At 48.4% G+C, this 15,302-nt stretch overlaps 1 protein-coding gene across 1 annotated transcript in view; it reads left to right on the top strand.

Moving 5' to 3' along the window:
• Window positions 1-15,098, top strand: part of KCNK5 (potassium two pore domain channel subfamily K member 5) — a 42,511-nt gene extending 27,413 nt beyond the window's left edge. The window contains exons 2-5 of the mRNA XM_007517805.3: window positions 6,473-6,584; window positions 9,295-9,461; window positions 9,697-9,865; window positions 12,781-15,098. Of these exons, the coding sequence (XP_007517867.1) occupies window positions 6,473-6,584; window positions 9,295-9,461; window positions 9,697-9,865; window positions 12,781-13,643 (1,311 nt within the window). The 3' untranslated portion in view covers window positions 13,644-15,098. The remainder of the gene's footprint in view (window positions 1-6,472; window positions 6,585-9,294; window positions 9,462-9,696; window positions 9,866-12,780) is intronic.
• The last annotated feature ends 204 nt before the right edge of the window (window positions 15,099-15,302 follow it).

Here is a 15,302-nt window from a genome sequence, read left to right as displayed (position 1 = left end):
AAATGCATTTTGACTTTTCTGACAGGCCAGTATTATCCTGGCTATGAGAAAGGTCCCTTATGTGCTGCCAGGCATAATGCACATGGCACCATTAGCTTGAATTCACCTTGCAGGTCAGAGGGACCAAGTGAGCTTAGATGGAATGAATGAAGGATCTGTGAGGCTGGGGATGGGAAAGAGTGTTCAGCTTGTGTCCCTCCACCAGCCCCATGAGGCCAGTGGAGACTAGCAAGCCAGAGACAGCAGAAAGGAGCTCTACAGTCTATATCTGATGTTTGCCTTAGAATAAAGGGCAGTGCCCTCTGGTGTCAGAGAGCTGCCACCCCAGACAGGCTAACTCTAGCAACTCCCACTCCACACCTGAAAGAGAAAAGGGTTGCATCTAAACATGGGCATCACATCCCACCTCTGAGCCCTCTCTGGAACCACCTGCTTGCCTGGAGGGATCTCTCCTGGCAGGGCAGGCCTGGCAGTTGTTTCTTTTAGGAAACCTCAGATCTTGGAGGTGGGGAGCTATCCGGGAACCCAGATATCATCAGCAATCAGAGCCTGGGAAGATGGGGTCAGGGCAGCTGGTTGCCTGGAAATCCAAATGAGGGCGTGAACCCCATCTCTCCCAGGGACTGGCTGGAAGTGCTGAGCTGGGGTCAGAGTGGATGGACTGGTTTTTGGGGCACTGTTTTTTCAGCTGGTACCAAGGCATGGAAGTATGCATGGCCTCTTCCTATGGCCTGTGTAGGGGGAAAGGGTTAGAACTCCAGTGGGCCAGAATTCTCCTGGTTTCTTTTTCTTTTTTCTCCCCAGCACCAGAGCCATGTTTCCCACTCCTGGTTTCATTGCTCTGAGCATTTCAGTCTGATGCTCCTTAGCATAATGACCCGAAGCTTTAAAATCCTCTGGCTGCAAGATGTAAAAAAACTGTGGCTATCTTGCCAGCAGGATCCTGCCCTTGTTAAATGAGCAGAAAGCATGTGGAGTGCTTAGCACAACAATGAGTTTACAGTGAACTCCCAGTAAATCACAGCTACTTTATTGTGAGGGTGACAGAGGTGAGAGGGTGCCCTTCCATCCTCAGATAAGAGCAGGGCTTGTGCAGGATCCCACTCTCCTGGGCTATGTGAAAAATGAAAATATTGTCTTGTCTCAATTTGGGAGCCAAGCTAAAGATTCCGATGAGCCAGCAGGGGCCCCCGCCTCCTGAGTGAGAAGTTGTTTCCCTAACCCCTAGGGAAGGGCGCCATGTCTAATAACTGTTGGTCTAGCTCCTCCAGGCCAGCCCCCTCACCCAGGACTGACCTCAGTCCAGGGGCAGCATCTCTGTTCTAGGAGACCCTACCCCAGCCTTTTTCACCTTGGCCATGACCAGTGAGGTATCCTGGCTAGAGCCACAGCTGCTTCTGGAGGAAAATACTCCAAGTTCATATCTGGACTTCTATTCCCTGAACCAACCAACCAACCAATCTTCCTTCCTTCCTTCCTTTTTTTTTTTTTCTTTTTGTCTCTAGGGTCACCACTAGGGCAACACTACAAATCCATAGCTCCTGGCAGCCATTTTTTTCCATTTTATTGGATTGGACAGAGAGAAATTGAAAGAGGAGGAGGAGATACCTGCAGACCTGCTTCACTGCTTGTGAAGCATCCCCCCTGCAGGTAGGGAGCTGGAGACTCAAACCCAGGTCCTTGGTGCAGGTCATTTTAGTACTGTGTACACTTAACTGGGTGTGCCACAGCCTGGCCGCTGAACCTAACTTTCTCTACCTGTCAAGTATTGGCTAGCAGAATCTCAGGAAGATTATATGTATGTGTGAATGTCTGCCTGCCTGCTTCTAGCAAGGGAGTACCTAACACATAGCCCCACTAAATCCTACCTCTCTCTGTGGCACTGCAGTGGAACCAGCTGCCTGGGGTCCATGGGCAGGAAGAAACACTGAAGACGCTAGAGGCAGGCAGAGAAGTGAAGCAAGAGAGAAGGCGAGTCTTGCTGACGTGCACCTGGACAGTCTAGCTCAGTTCTGCCACTTTACCTTTCAGCCTCCATCCCCAGCGGCCAGTGAGCATAGCTGCTGCCATAGGAATGTTAACAGGGTCAGGGGAAAGACTGTGAGGCTATGTCTCTGATAAGCCGGGAGCGGCTGAGACTGTCAGCTGTTACCCAGAAGGATGATGGGCAGGATGCCCAGCGTTTCTACCTCTCAAAAACTCCTAACGCTAATGCCCTCTTTGTTACCAATTTGGCAGCTCCTGATTTTTTTTTCGTATCCACTAAATGATTTCCAAATTGTGTTAGCATTTACTAGATCACTCCCACTTTACTAAATGATTTGGCAGATCATTTTCTCAGTAGGAGCAATATTGGCATCGGTGGTGAGGGTATCCTGTGAATTGCAGGGCATTTAACATCCCTGGCCAGTGCCCATTTATGCCATTGGCACCCCTACCATCCACTAAAATAGAGGGCAGGAATTTTGTCCCTTTCATGCTGCACCCCTGACACCTGTAGCAGTCTTTGGCACAATACAGTGTTCCCCACCCCATAGTATTTCCAGATGCTTCCAGAAGGTTCTTCCATCCTCTGGAGATTTTCTATTCCAGTCAAACCTTCAATAGCAAACCTGGTAGGTGGCAGTCACTCTTGCTCTTACTATTTTCTGTGACTGATTCCTCCCAAGGACAGCCCATTCTAAGGGAGCTTGTTATCCACATAAACCATACAAGGTCCCCTCTTGGACCTTGGCTTGTTGATTAAGGTATCACGTGATGCCCGGCCCCCAAACTGGAATGAAGCGGCCTAAGGGGTGGCCCAGCCCTGCAAAGAACAATGGCCTCGTTACCTCCCAGCCCTGAATATATGAGGTGTTGACACTGCCTGAGATTGTATTTGCTTTTCTTCTGGCAGCTTTCCTATTAGTTAATTGGCTCATGGTCAGTTGAGACCAAAGAGTTCTTTCCCTTCAGTCTTTCCATGTAGAGTGTATAATATGAACATTTTAAGATGACCTATGTCTTGGGTGTGTGGGGTTCTGGCCCATGTGATGTGAATCCCAGACTCCCTTCCCTGTGTTAGGTGCCTTCCCACCCATCCTTGTCCCCAGTTTTGCATCTTGCAGAAGGACTGGTCACATATTGATGTCCTTATCCTGTTGATGGTTAAAAGACTGAAGAGACTAGACCTTTGGCATGATAATAGAGACCTCGAGCCAGTTTGACAATGATCAGTATTTCTTGGGATTGTTTTAGCTGACTTTGAGTGTATCCAAATTAATCCCAGCTCCACCCTGAATTTCTCTGTCTTGTCCACATGAATATCTTCAAGCTGTCTTGCTGAAATCTAGATTTGCCCAGCTTCAAGGTTTTTTCAGTTCTTTTGGAGAGGGAGATGCACTTAGCTAAGAATGGTGTGTTCTTGGTGAATTTGTGCCCACCAACCACTTCCACTTCTGAACATTGCCAATATCCTGCAATCTTATTTAGAAATTATCATTGGGGTTCCATGCCTGCATGGGTGACTCTACTGTTCCTAGTGGCCACCCCCCACTCCTCTCTTTTTCTTACTTTCCCTCCTTCTTTCCTGATAGAGAGAAGTGGGAGGGAAGGAAGGAAGGAGGGAGCCATGCAACACTGTTCTACCTCTTATGAAGCCCCCCGCCTTACAGGTGGGAACCCCATGCTTAAATGTGGGTCCTCACCCATGATAATGTGTGTGTCCTACTGAATGCCCTACCACTGGGCCCCCTCTTAGTGTAGGTGTGCATCCTAAGTTTCTAGAATCTTTCCTTTTCATTTCTGTGAGAATAAGAACACTTTGTCCTTTGTCCACCAGCCCCCCCCCCCCCCAGATTGATTTATGGAGCCAGTGGGGTGGGGTGCACTGCAGAGCACTGCTTGGGTGTGTTTAATGGCCCAAACTTCATGCATGCAAGTCCTGCTCTCCACCCTTGAGCCACACAGGATAGCTCATTTTCTGACATCTTTCCTGTCCCTGATAGTCCACAAAGGTGATCAGAAGAGATAGCATCCCAGTCTCATCTTTCTGTAGTCAGTAATGCAGTTGCCACATAGTGATGCTCTCCTGGCTTCTCTCTGTCTTGGGCTGTGCTCCCTGACAGTGGTGCTTCACCCTCTCTGCTGCAGCCAGACATCTGAGATAACAGAGGCTGAGGCCAAGGGCAGTGGAGTGGTTCTGCTTTGCCTGACATCTGTTTAACATTAACACGGGGCCTGGTACTTCCTCATTCTCTTGCTTCGAACACAGATTTATTTATTTATTTTTCAAAGACAGCCTTCTGGATTGGCCTTCATGTTTGTTTTAGCCTATTCACAGCTAAATGTCCTGCTGATTCCACACATACGGAACCTGGCTGGCTAGACAGCTGGCTCTCTGAGGACGGGCTCACAGGCAGCCATCCACAACCTGCACAGAGATGCTCTGGCTGTACGTTGTAGATAGATGGCCCATCAAATGAACATTTCCACTTTCTTGGAAAATTCACACAGGCTGGCCGTTGCTCCTGCAAACGGCACATTCTTTCAGCACAACCCACCCTTCCTACTTTCCCACTAAACTCCAGGCACACCAAGGGTGGGTTAGAACAAAGATTTTGTTTGTTTTATTTTTCCCCCTTCCTCCTTTACTCTCTCATCCTTTTTGCTCAGTCTTTTAGTTAACATTTTTAATTTTTAAAAATTTATTATTGGATAGAGACAGAAGATGAGTGGTGGGAGGAGATAGGGAGAGAAGCAGAGAGACAGCTGCAGCCCTGCTTCACCACTTGTGAAGCTTTCCCCTGCAGGTAGGGACCAGGGGCTTGAACGTGTGTCCTTGCACACTATAACACATGCACTTAACCAGGTACACCACCATCTGGCTCCTCCTTTTTGCACAGTCTTGGTTTGAATTTAATAAGGAATTTGGTAAGTTTCTGGCCTCAGAACTGAATAACCCCTTCTGAGACCCTCTTTAGAGTTGAATTGGGACCCCCAGTTTAGAGCAGATCTTCACTATTTCTCAGCTTGCTTCTAGGGTCTAGTCTGCCATTGGTAGATGGGGGGTGATATAAAGGAAAGATAGGATAGAGGCAGGTCTGCTCTGCTGAAAACGGGTTTGGCAGCTCCGGCCATTCCTGGATAGATAAGGTCTCTGCTGGGCCTCCCTGGACAGGTGACCTCTCTCCTGCTGCCCACAGTTGCTGAGATAGTATGCTTTTGAGTCACTGCTTTCTGATGATCTGATCTCTCCTGATCTAGACCTTGAAGTTGTTCAGCTCAGGGCACAGAGAAAAAGATTCAGGAAAGAGTGGGAGGGGTGAGACTCTAGAAGAAGATAAGAGTCCCAGGCTTAGGGAGGAGGTCAGCTGACTTAAGATACTTCAGATCGGCACTGACTGACTCAAGAAGGTATCCTTATGGTGGTGATGGTGGTGGTGGGGTTTGAGGGATATGTGGGGTGAATTCTACACAGTGAAGTACTTCTTTCTGGGGTGGGGGTAGGGGGACGCCGAGTGTTGTGCAGTGACCCCTTCAATCTACTGTGAATCTGCCCTTTCTGGTAGAGGAGTTTTTCAGAGTGTGGCCTCTGCAACAACAGCACTAATGTCATCTGGAAACGTCATCAGAAATGCAAATTCTCAGGGGCCAGGCAGTGACACACTTGATAGAGCACACACATTACCATACACAATGACCTGGGTTCAAGCCCCTGGTCTCCACTTGCAGGGTGGAAGCTTTGCAAACTGCAGGTATTTCTTTTTTTCTTTTTTTTCCCTCCCTTTCAATCTATCCCTTCCTGCTCAGTTTCTCTCTGTCTCTAAGAAAAGATAGAAAACAAACAAACAAAAAAATCCACAACTCTGCTGAGAATGGTGGATTTGTAGAACAGGTACTGAGCCCCAGAGATCACCCTGGTGGCAATTTAAAAACCAATAAAAAAGGGCCAGGTGGTGGACACACCTGGTTAAACACAAACATCACAATGCTCAAGACCTTGGGGGTTCAAGTCCCCACCTGCTAGTAGGGGGAAGCTTCATGAGTAGTGAAGTAAGACTGCAGGTGTCTCTCTCAGTCCCTGTCTCCACCTTCCCTCTCAATTTCTTTTTGTTCTATCTAATAATAATAATAATAAAAATGAATTGCAATTTCTTAGACCTATTGAAGGCACTCTGGGGGTGAGGCAGCCTGTGTTGAACACATTCTCTGGGTGATCCTGGTACATACTGGCTAAGTTTCAGAAGCATTGACTCAGTGAGGGGTAGACTTCAAATTGTCTGGGTTCACATCCTTACCAGCTGTGTGACCTTGTACAAATCACTTAACTTCTTTGATCCTCTATAAAAGGTTTCACCATCTATGAAGTGGAGATAATAAGGGTTACCTGGTTACTGTGATGCTTAAGTGAGAATGTTTATAAGGTGGAAAGTGCTGCCACTTAGAAAGCAACTGTAAGTTGCTAACCTTTATTGTCCCTCTCTCTTTTAAGGTTGTATCTGATGCTGCAGGACAAGGTGTGGCCATCACAGGGAACCAGACCTTCAATAACTGGAACTGGCCTAATGCAATGATTTTTGCAGCCACGGTTATCACTACCATCGGTAAGTCTTCCAGGGATCCTTCAGAACACCCACTTCCGGGTCCTGGCTCCAGAGTGTTAGAGGCACTCAGTTCTAGTTACATGACCTTGTTTTGAGGATAACATCAGGCCACTTGGAGTATGTCCTTTGGATACTTGCCTGGGCATTTAGTAGATCCTTGGTGACTAGCCATGCCTGGAAGAGTGTCTTCCAGGAAACCCTGACCTGGGCTCTTAGAATAGAAATGATACAATCTGATAGCCAGAGTCATGTGGAAGGTTGAATAGAGTCTGCTCACTTCACAGACCCAGGGTGTGCTTACTCACCAGGTTGGGTGTCCATTTTGGTTATCTCTTGACTATATACCCAACCAACGATGACTTTAGTGGCTTAAAGCAATTGAACTTTCACTTTTCTTTGGCCTCACTAATGGGACTTAGCCAGTCAGTTCTGTGGAAGTCTCTAAAAGTGTCAGTCAGGATAGTGACAACTGGAATCATCTGAAAGCCCAGCTGACCAACTGGCCAAAATGACACTATCTTCTCAGATTAGAAAGCTGATGCTGACTATTAGCTGGAAGCTCAGTTGGGAAGGAAAACACAATAGTCCAGGCATCTTTCTGTGTGGTAGCTGGATTCCAAGAAAGAGAATCCTCAAAATGAGTACTTTTGAGAGATTATTATTATTATTTTCTTCTTATTTTATTTTATTTTTTTATTGGGGACTTTTTGAGAGATTATTGAGATGCAGCAAGGTCTTCTAGCCCTGGCTTGCTGGCTCTACTTCACTGAATTCTCTGGTCAAATGAGTCAATAAAGCCCAGAGTCAGAAGGAAGAGAATCAGATGCTAGCTTGATATAAGCAGAAGACCCTTACATAAGAAGGGAAAGGTTAAGGGTGACCGTCTTTTTGGAGGTCATCCACCACAGTGCCTCTAGGCTATCTGCCGAGAGAGGGTGAAAGAGAGAGACTGAGAGAGAAGCAGAGCACAAAGAAGGTATCCCAACACCATAGATCAAAGCAGGCATTCAAGCCTAGTGCTCTACTACCAGCTATTTCCCCAACCGCACTCCTCTCCCTCTCTGTCTCTCTCTTTGATTTAACATTGGCTTATACTGAAATTTGGAGGGTACAGTTTTCACATTTATACATTTAAAAAAAAACTCATTAAGTCTATTTTTCCTCAGTTTGTTTGCTTTAAGTTATTTATATTCTACGTATAACTGAGATCATCCAGCAATATCCCAGGAAGCACTAGTCACATTTAGAACAGCAAGTTTGTTCATTTTTCCACCAAGGTTTCACTTTTTTTTTTAAGATGACTTTCTTTTTAATTTATAAAAAGGAAACATTGACAAAACCATAGGATAAGAGGGGCACAACTCCACACAATTCCCAACACCAGATCTCCATATCCTATCCCCTCTCCTATAGCTTTCCTATTCTTTATCCCTCTGGGAGTATGGACCCAAGGTCCGATCCATACTCCCAGCCTGCCCCTCTCTTTCCCTAGTGGGGCAGGGCTCTGGGGAAGTGGAGCTCCAGGACACATAGGTGGGGTTGTCTGTCCAGGGAAGTCTGGTTGGCATCATGCTAGCATCTGAAACCTGGAGGTTGAAAAGAGAGTTAAAGGCTGGAATAGTTCAGATGAAGAGTGTGTGTTGGGGGGGAGGTCTCCGTTTTATAGATAGCAAGGAAGCATATTTTAGTTATACTCCAAAGGGCCTGTGGCTATACTAGTGTTTTGTCTTTTTTTTTCCCTGAGCCAGGAATCTGATATGCAGGTGGATCCTAATTATTGTCTGGGGAGATGTCATGGCTGGCAGAAGGACCAGAAAGATCAGGGAAGAGAGTAGCTCCCAAATATGGGAAAGGTGTACAAATATCGTTGATTGATTTGATGTGATCTGGGGCCCATATTCAGCTTAGGAACCTATGTGACCTCATTCTTTAGGCTGACTATTTGCAGATGGGGGCTGAGGGTGTACTATAGCATTGAGACTTCTTCCATGCTCCAACCTGGGTCTCCTGCGTGGCAAAGAATATACACTATTTTGCCAGTCCTACATCGAGTAGTATTGAACAGAGAGATAGTAGACTGTGCTCCAGGAATCCTGATCTGGGCTCATTGGAGCAGAAATGACACTATCTGACAGCCAGAGCCATGCAGAACAGGAGGTTGATATCCATCTCACTAGCAAAATGTCGCCCTACAAACACAGACATTCATCCAGGGGGTCTCTGGTTTTTTGCTAGCTCTTTTCAGCTTCAAGGTTCCATCACACTCAGCACTGCCTTTATTGAATATATATATATATCCATATCCACTGAGTGTATACCACAAAGTTTCTTTATCTAGTCATCTGTCAATGGGAAATAACATTGTCTCCTTTATTGTGGGTATTGATAGTAAAATACGGTAGCTGGTACATGTGTAATATTTCTCGGTTTTCCACACAACACTCCAACCCCTCACCTAGGTCTTTCTCCATCGTCATGTTTCAGGACCTGAACACTCCCATGATCCAGAGTCCTTTATTTTGGTGCAATATACCAAATCCAGTCCAAGTTTTGCTTTTTGGGAAATATTTCTTAGATATTGATGTTTGACCAGTTATCATTGATTTTTGGAAACTAGGCCTCCCTTAAGCATGCGTGCGTGCGTCCTCTGAATTATGTCCATTTCTCCTGCTGTGATTGTGATCTTGACTTCACTTTCTTCTTCCTTAAGGTTATGGCAATGTGGCTCCAAAGACCCCCTCTGGACGCCTCTTCTGTGTCTTCTATGGTCTCTTTGGGGTGCCTCTCTGCCTGACATGGATCAGTGCCCTGGGCAAGTTCTTTGGAGGACGTGCCAAGAGGCTGGGCCAGTTCCTCACCAGAAGAGGAGTGAGCCTGGTATGTCTTCAGCCAACCCTAACTGCTGGGCAGAGGGTTTGTGGGAGTGGGGCTAGGGGGGCAGGGGTCCTGGCGTGGAAGATCCAAGAATTGGACAGAGGGGTCAGGACAATCAGTATAGACAGATTCAGTGCTTTCTCCAAGGCAGCCCTCAGCTGCTTCACACCCTCTGGTGTCTCCCCTGGGTTTCCCTGGTCTCCACTATTGTCTGACTTGTTCTCCTGTCACCACTCAGCGGAAGGCACAGATTACCTGCACGGCCATCTTCATCCTGTGGGGTGTCCTGGTCCACCTGGTGATCCCACCCTTCGTGTTCATGGTGACAGAAGAGTGGAACTACATCGAGGGCCTCTACTATTCCTTCATCACCATCAGCACCATCGGCTTTGGTGACTTTGTGGCTGGTGAGTACTGCTCCGCCTCCTTTGTCTGTGCTTCTCCTTCAGCTTTAGTTCTGTTAGGCATTTTCCCCACACTGGCTATCAAAAGAGGAAATATAAAGGCAGATCTAAAACAGCTCACCCTAGAGAGCACATGCTATTTACAAGGATACAAGTTTGAACCCTTGGTTACCACCCCTGCACAGGGAAACTTCAGGTTATGGTATCTCTTTCTGTCTCTTACCTTCTATCTAAAAAGAGAAAAGGGGAGGGGGGGGGTCCTCCAGTAGCAGTGCAATCATGCAGAATCATACAGGTATGGAGCTGTAGTCATAACCCTGATAGCAAAAACTAAAAAGAGGAGAAATGACAAAGATATCTCACTTGGATAGTGCACTTACTTGGCTAGGTGCACAGCCTAGGTTCAAGACCCATCCTCCCCCCCCCCCCACACACACACACTGAAGGAAGCAAGTGTTGGTGCTGCGGATTCTTTCTCTGTCTCTTTGAAACAGTCTAAAAAAGTCAGCCCAGAACACTGAATTCCTGGAGACCAAGTAAAAAGGAGTGGGGAGGGGTGTCACAGAGTAATTGTAAGGGGCTCTTATATTTCCCTTTCTTGGGCTTTGGTTTTTCTGGTTTTTGTTTTTAGTTGTGTTTGTTTTTTTCCTGCCCTGCCCTGCCCTTCTTTCTCCAGAACATTGCTCAGTTCTAGCTTATTGTGGTGCTGGAAATTGAGCCTGTGACTTTGGAGTCTCTACATAACCATAATGTTATCTATCCCTGTTCTTTATCTCATTTGATTGTTTATTATTGTGTGTATGGTTAATTCTTTGCACATGCATGATTTCACCACTCTGGGTCAACTTTTTTAAAAAAGCTATACAAAGACTGAGAACACAGTGCTGAAACTTCTCCTAGTGCCATGACACTCCCTTGTGGTATGCTGGGGACTTGAGAGTGGGCCTCACTTGAGCATGGCAAGGCAGGTGCCCTACTAAGTGAGATATCTCACCAGCTCATTCTCTTCTTCAGCATCTGATTTCTTCTCTCCCCGTCTTTGTCCTGCCTTCTGAGCTTAGGTCCCATGAGAGTTATGCCTTCCACTTAGCAGAGTGTGCGCCTCTTACCGGGGAGTCCAGGACTCTGTCCTGTTACTGTTAGGGTTGAGGGAGGTAACCTAGAGGCTTGGTTCAGAGGCCCACAGAAATCTGCTATTGCTACAAGTCAGTTTAAAGACAAGAGAGGCCACTTTACTCAAAAGGGCGATAAGATTCTTTGGCCTTTTGTCTGCCTGCCCCCACAGCTCATGTACTCCTGCCATGTGGCTCTTAATCTTCTTGACACCCCATTTGGCTACCCAGTGTTTGTTCCCTCTGTGTCTGCTGCCCTGCCTGTTTGACCTCAATCTCTGCTCCAGAGGCCTCTGGCTCCCCTCCCTTCCCCTGCCCCAGAGGGCAGAGGCAGGTCACCACCCTTTGTCCCATTGTAAATAGGTGCTTGGAATGCATGGAGGGGGTGTCTTCAGGCAGATGGGGTGGGGAGTGGGGCACAGGAAAGAGGCCTGGACACTCCAGCAGCACTGGTGGGTCTGGGCCTGCTGTCTTGGGAGATGGATTAGACTGAGGCACAGCCTGCATGGCTGGGACCCCAGCAGGCTGAAGGAGAGCTTTGTGTTGGGAAGTACAGCTGTGTGCCTAATTATGCTAGCAAGGTACTCACCCACCTGCCTCCACCTCCTCATCTGTGAACTTGGCTTCCAAAAAGGAGAGCTAACACCAGCCTGAGACAGTGGTGTGAAGTCAAGTGTGTGTGTGTGTGTGTGGGGGGGGGTGGTGGCTGAGTTAGTGTGTGTCCTGCTTGTCATCACACTCACATTTTTGACCAAAAGCCCTGAGAAAATTAGCAGCACTTGCAGGGGGAGACACTATTGGATAGTCCTTGCTGAGAGAGGCCTCCACTCTGGAGAAGTCTTGCTTCCTCCATTCTTCTCCAAGTTGCTCCCAATCAAGGCAGGGAGCTGGGGGGAGTGTGGTGTACAGAGAGGATTCATAATAATATAGACTAACATGCCCAGAGATGTAAAGTCAGACAAGAAACCTCTGATAATCCTAAAGTGTAGGAGAGTACCCAGAGCTGTGTGGAGTGACTCCCTAGGAGGACTCCCTAGAGTGGACAGAGCTAAAACTCAGCCAGATGACCTCAGAAATGAGGTCAAGAAACAGACCAGGCCTTACCAGAGAATAGAGGCAGTTCAAACTTTTTCCTGCCAGGATCAATGCTCATAGACATTCAGGCCCAAATCACCAGCTGTGTTCCCACTAAACCAGAAAGGGGGCCATCCCCACCCTTGAGATTGCCAAAGGCTCCCACACTTAAGTTTGCGCCCCGTTTCAACTGAAAATTATAACATTTATGCCCTCCCCAACTGCACAGAACAACTAGGTGTCCTATAATGAGTAACTGAAAGGCAAATATTGATAAACTAATTCTTGACCCAAGAGTTAGTTTTGTTACCTGCCTTTCCCCCTTGAACTTCCTTGCCCTAGAGATCTATTCTTCAGCTTTTTTGACAGTTGAGGAAACTGAGGCTCAGAGGTAGTTTGAGAACAGTGGTAGGCAGCCTAGTTTCTAAGTACGTGTGTGTGTGTATGTGTGTGTGTGTGTGTGTCAGTTTGTTTGCTTTACAAAAGCACTGCTCGGTTCTGGTTTCTGGTGGTTCTGGGGATTGAACCTGGGACCTCTAGTGCCTCAGGGATAATAGTCGCCTGCATAGCCATTATGGCATCTTCCCCCACAGCAATTGGTTCTAGACTAGGCCCCTTGTCTAGGTGTCCCCTTCTGTGTCCTGGTGTTAAGTGCTCTCCCATGACCCAACCTGGCCTCTTGTTTCCCTGTTGAGCCTTTCCTGACCCACCGTCTTGCTCACCTTTCCTCAGGTGTGAAGCCCAGTGCCAACTACCATGCCCTGTATCGATACTTTGTGGAGCTCTGGATCTACCTGGGGCTGGCTTGGCTGTCCCTCTTTGTCAACTGGAAGGTGAGCATGTTTGTGGAGGTGCATAAAGCCATCAAGAAGCGGCGGCGGAGGCGAAAGGAGTCCTTTGAGTGCTCCCCTCACTCCAAAAGGGGGGCACTGCAGATGGCAGGGAGCACAGCCACCAAAGACGTCAACATCTTCAGCTTTCTGTCCAAGAAGGAGGAGACCTACAATGATCTCATCAAGCAGATTGGCAAGAAGGCCATGAAAACTAGCGGAGGTGGGGAGAGAGTCTCAGGACTGGGGCCTCAGGGGGGTGGCCTGCCAGCCCTCCCCCTATCCCTGACCCCCCTGGTGGTCTACTCCAAGAGCGGAGCACCCAGTTTAGAAGAGATATCTCAGACATTAAGGAGCAAAGGCCACGTGTCACGGCCCCCGAGTGAGGAGACTGGGGCGGAGACCCCTGAAGATGATTCCCCAATGCCAGAGGTGTTCACCAACCAGCTGGACCGCATCAGTGAAGAGGGCGAGCCATGGGATACCCAGGACTACCACCCTCTCATCTTCCAGAAGGCCAACATTACCTTTGTGAACGAGGAGACCGGCCTCTCAGATGAGGAGACCTCCAAGTCCTCCCTGGAGGACAACCTGGCCGCCGAGGAGCGGCCCCAGCAAAAGATTGAGGCTGAGGCACCCCTGAACCTGGGTGAGATCCCCTCATCAGATGAGTCCACATTCACCAGCACCGAGTCCGAACTCTCTGTGCCTTATGAACAGCTTATGAACGAGTACAATAAGGCAAATGGCCCCAAAGGCACGTGAGGCAGGGCCGGCTCCCTGCCCCACCTCCAGTGGCTTCTGTTCCCTTCATCCTGGGGTCTCTTGTCATGGCGGGACCTCTGGACCCTAGTGGGGGCAGCAGCCCTGGAATTGGGAGTGGGGAGCCAGGGGCCTTCCTCACCTCCACTTCCCTCCAGCTAGATGCTACCAGCCAGACAGGGTGTCCCCAGAACAAGGCCTCTGTTCTGCAGCTGACTGGACACCCCAGTATATCTGATGGGCTAGGAGGACTGGCTGCTCCTGTGTGGCCCATTGTTCGGTTGAGAATGTCACACTGTTGTCCTCAACCAAATGTACTCACTAGTATTGAGCTTCTGACAGTGAACTAGGCATTCAGAGAGAGGGAGAACAGCATGAGACCCCTATGCTGCCTTTGCAGGCTACAGTGTAGAAAGAGGGACATGTCAGCAGTTGCTGGCTTCTGTCTGCTTGGTAATATTAAACCACCCCACCCCACCCCCCTGGCTCCCTGCTTGCCAGGTCCCTACTGCAAGACCCAGTAGGGAGAAGGAAGTGTGGAGACAGTGGGCCAGCAGGTGCTAAGGCTGTCCTGATACACCGGATCCGAGTATGCACAGTTCCTGTCCCATGTATGGCTCATCCCTTTTCCCCGAGTGCCCAGAACAAGAACCCCCGACACTCCCAGCCCCCTGTGGTGGGGGGGGGGGGGCCCACTTGCTCTTGGCTTACAAGTGGGGAATGGCTGAATATGTGAATCAGGCTCCTCATTTTACACATCGTGTGTGCATTTGGAGAAAGGATGTGAAGTGGGGGAGCAAAAGATAATGTGAAGCTATACAGAGACTAGAGGCAGGGCTCACAGAAGTCAATGCTGCCAGAACTCTATATTTGCCAGGACAGACATGCTAGTGTGTGCCCCCTCTGTCCTGTATGGCTGTCATCTGGAACAGGCTTCAGGGCCTGAGGGGAGGGGTCAGAAAGCAAGGGTCCAAGGAGGTCCAGTGATAACCCTACTTCTCTACCCCCTTCCTCAGCAAGCCCCCTTCAGTGGGACTTCCCTGGGGACCCTAGCCAAGGTCATGAGATAATGTCCCTAAGATAAAGCTCCTGGGGACAGGTATTCATCGCAGGCGACTGGATACTAAGGAAGTGTGATCACCCTCACCCCAAACCCCCCCTTTGCCTCTCAATCTCCTCCCCAATGCTGTGGGACAGAGAACCCCACCCAACCCCCAACATGTAAAGAAGGTATGTGTGTGTGTGTGTGGGGGGTGAGCACAGCAGTTTTCTCTTTCTGTGAAGTGTTTTAACAGACTCATCTTAGTTTCTCACAACCAACCCCCCACCCCCACCCCTTGCTGGGGTGTTACTGTCTGTCCTGGAATCACACACACTGTATGTACATAACTAGCCATGATGTCAGATGTAATTTATTTTAACTTTTTTTTTTTTTTACAATAAAACTTGCAATGGACACATTCGCTTGGTGTCTATTATGTGGGGGGCAAGGGGTGGGGGGCGGTGGTCAGGGCAGCAGGAATGAGGTCAAGAGCAGGAGCAAAAGATGTGGTCCAGAACAGGGCCCTTGAGGTCACAACACTAAGAGGTCCAGAGGAGATGAGAAGAGCACTGCAGAAGGGGTTCAAGAACTATAGAAGGAGTCAGGAGAAAGGAGAATGA

The sequence above is a fragment of the Erinaceus europaeus genome, chromosome 4 (genome assembly GCF_950295315.1).
Source record: "Erinaceus europaeus chromosome 4, mEriEur2.1, whole genome shotgun sequence".
In the NCBI taxonomy this organism is placed as follows: Eukaryota; Metazoa; Chordata; class Mammalia; order Eulipotyphla; family Erinaceidae; genus Erinaceus; species Erinaceus europaeus.
This window is presented reverse-complemented; position numbering and strand designations above follow the sequence as displayed.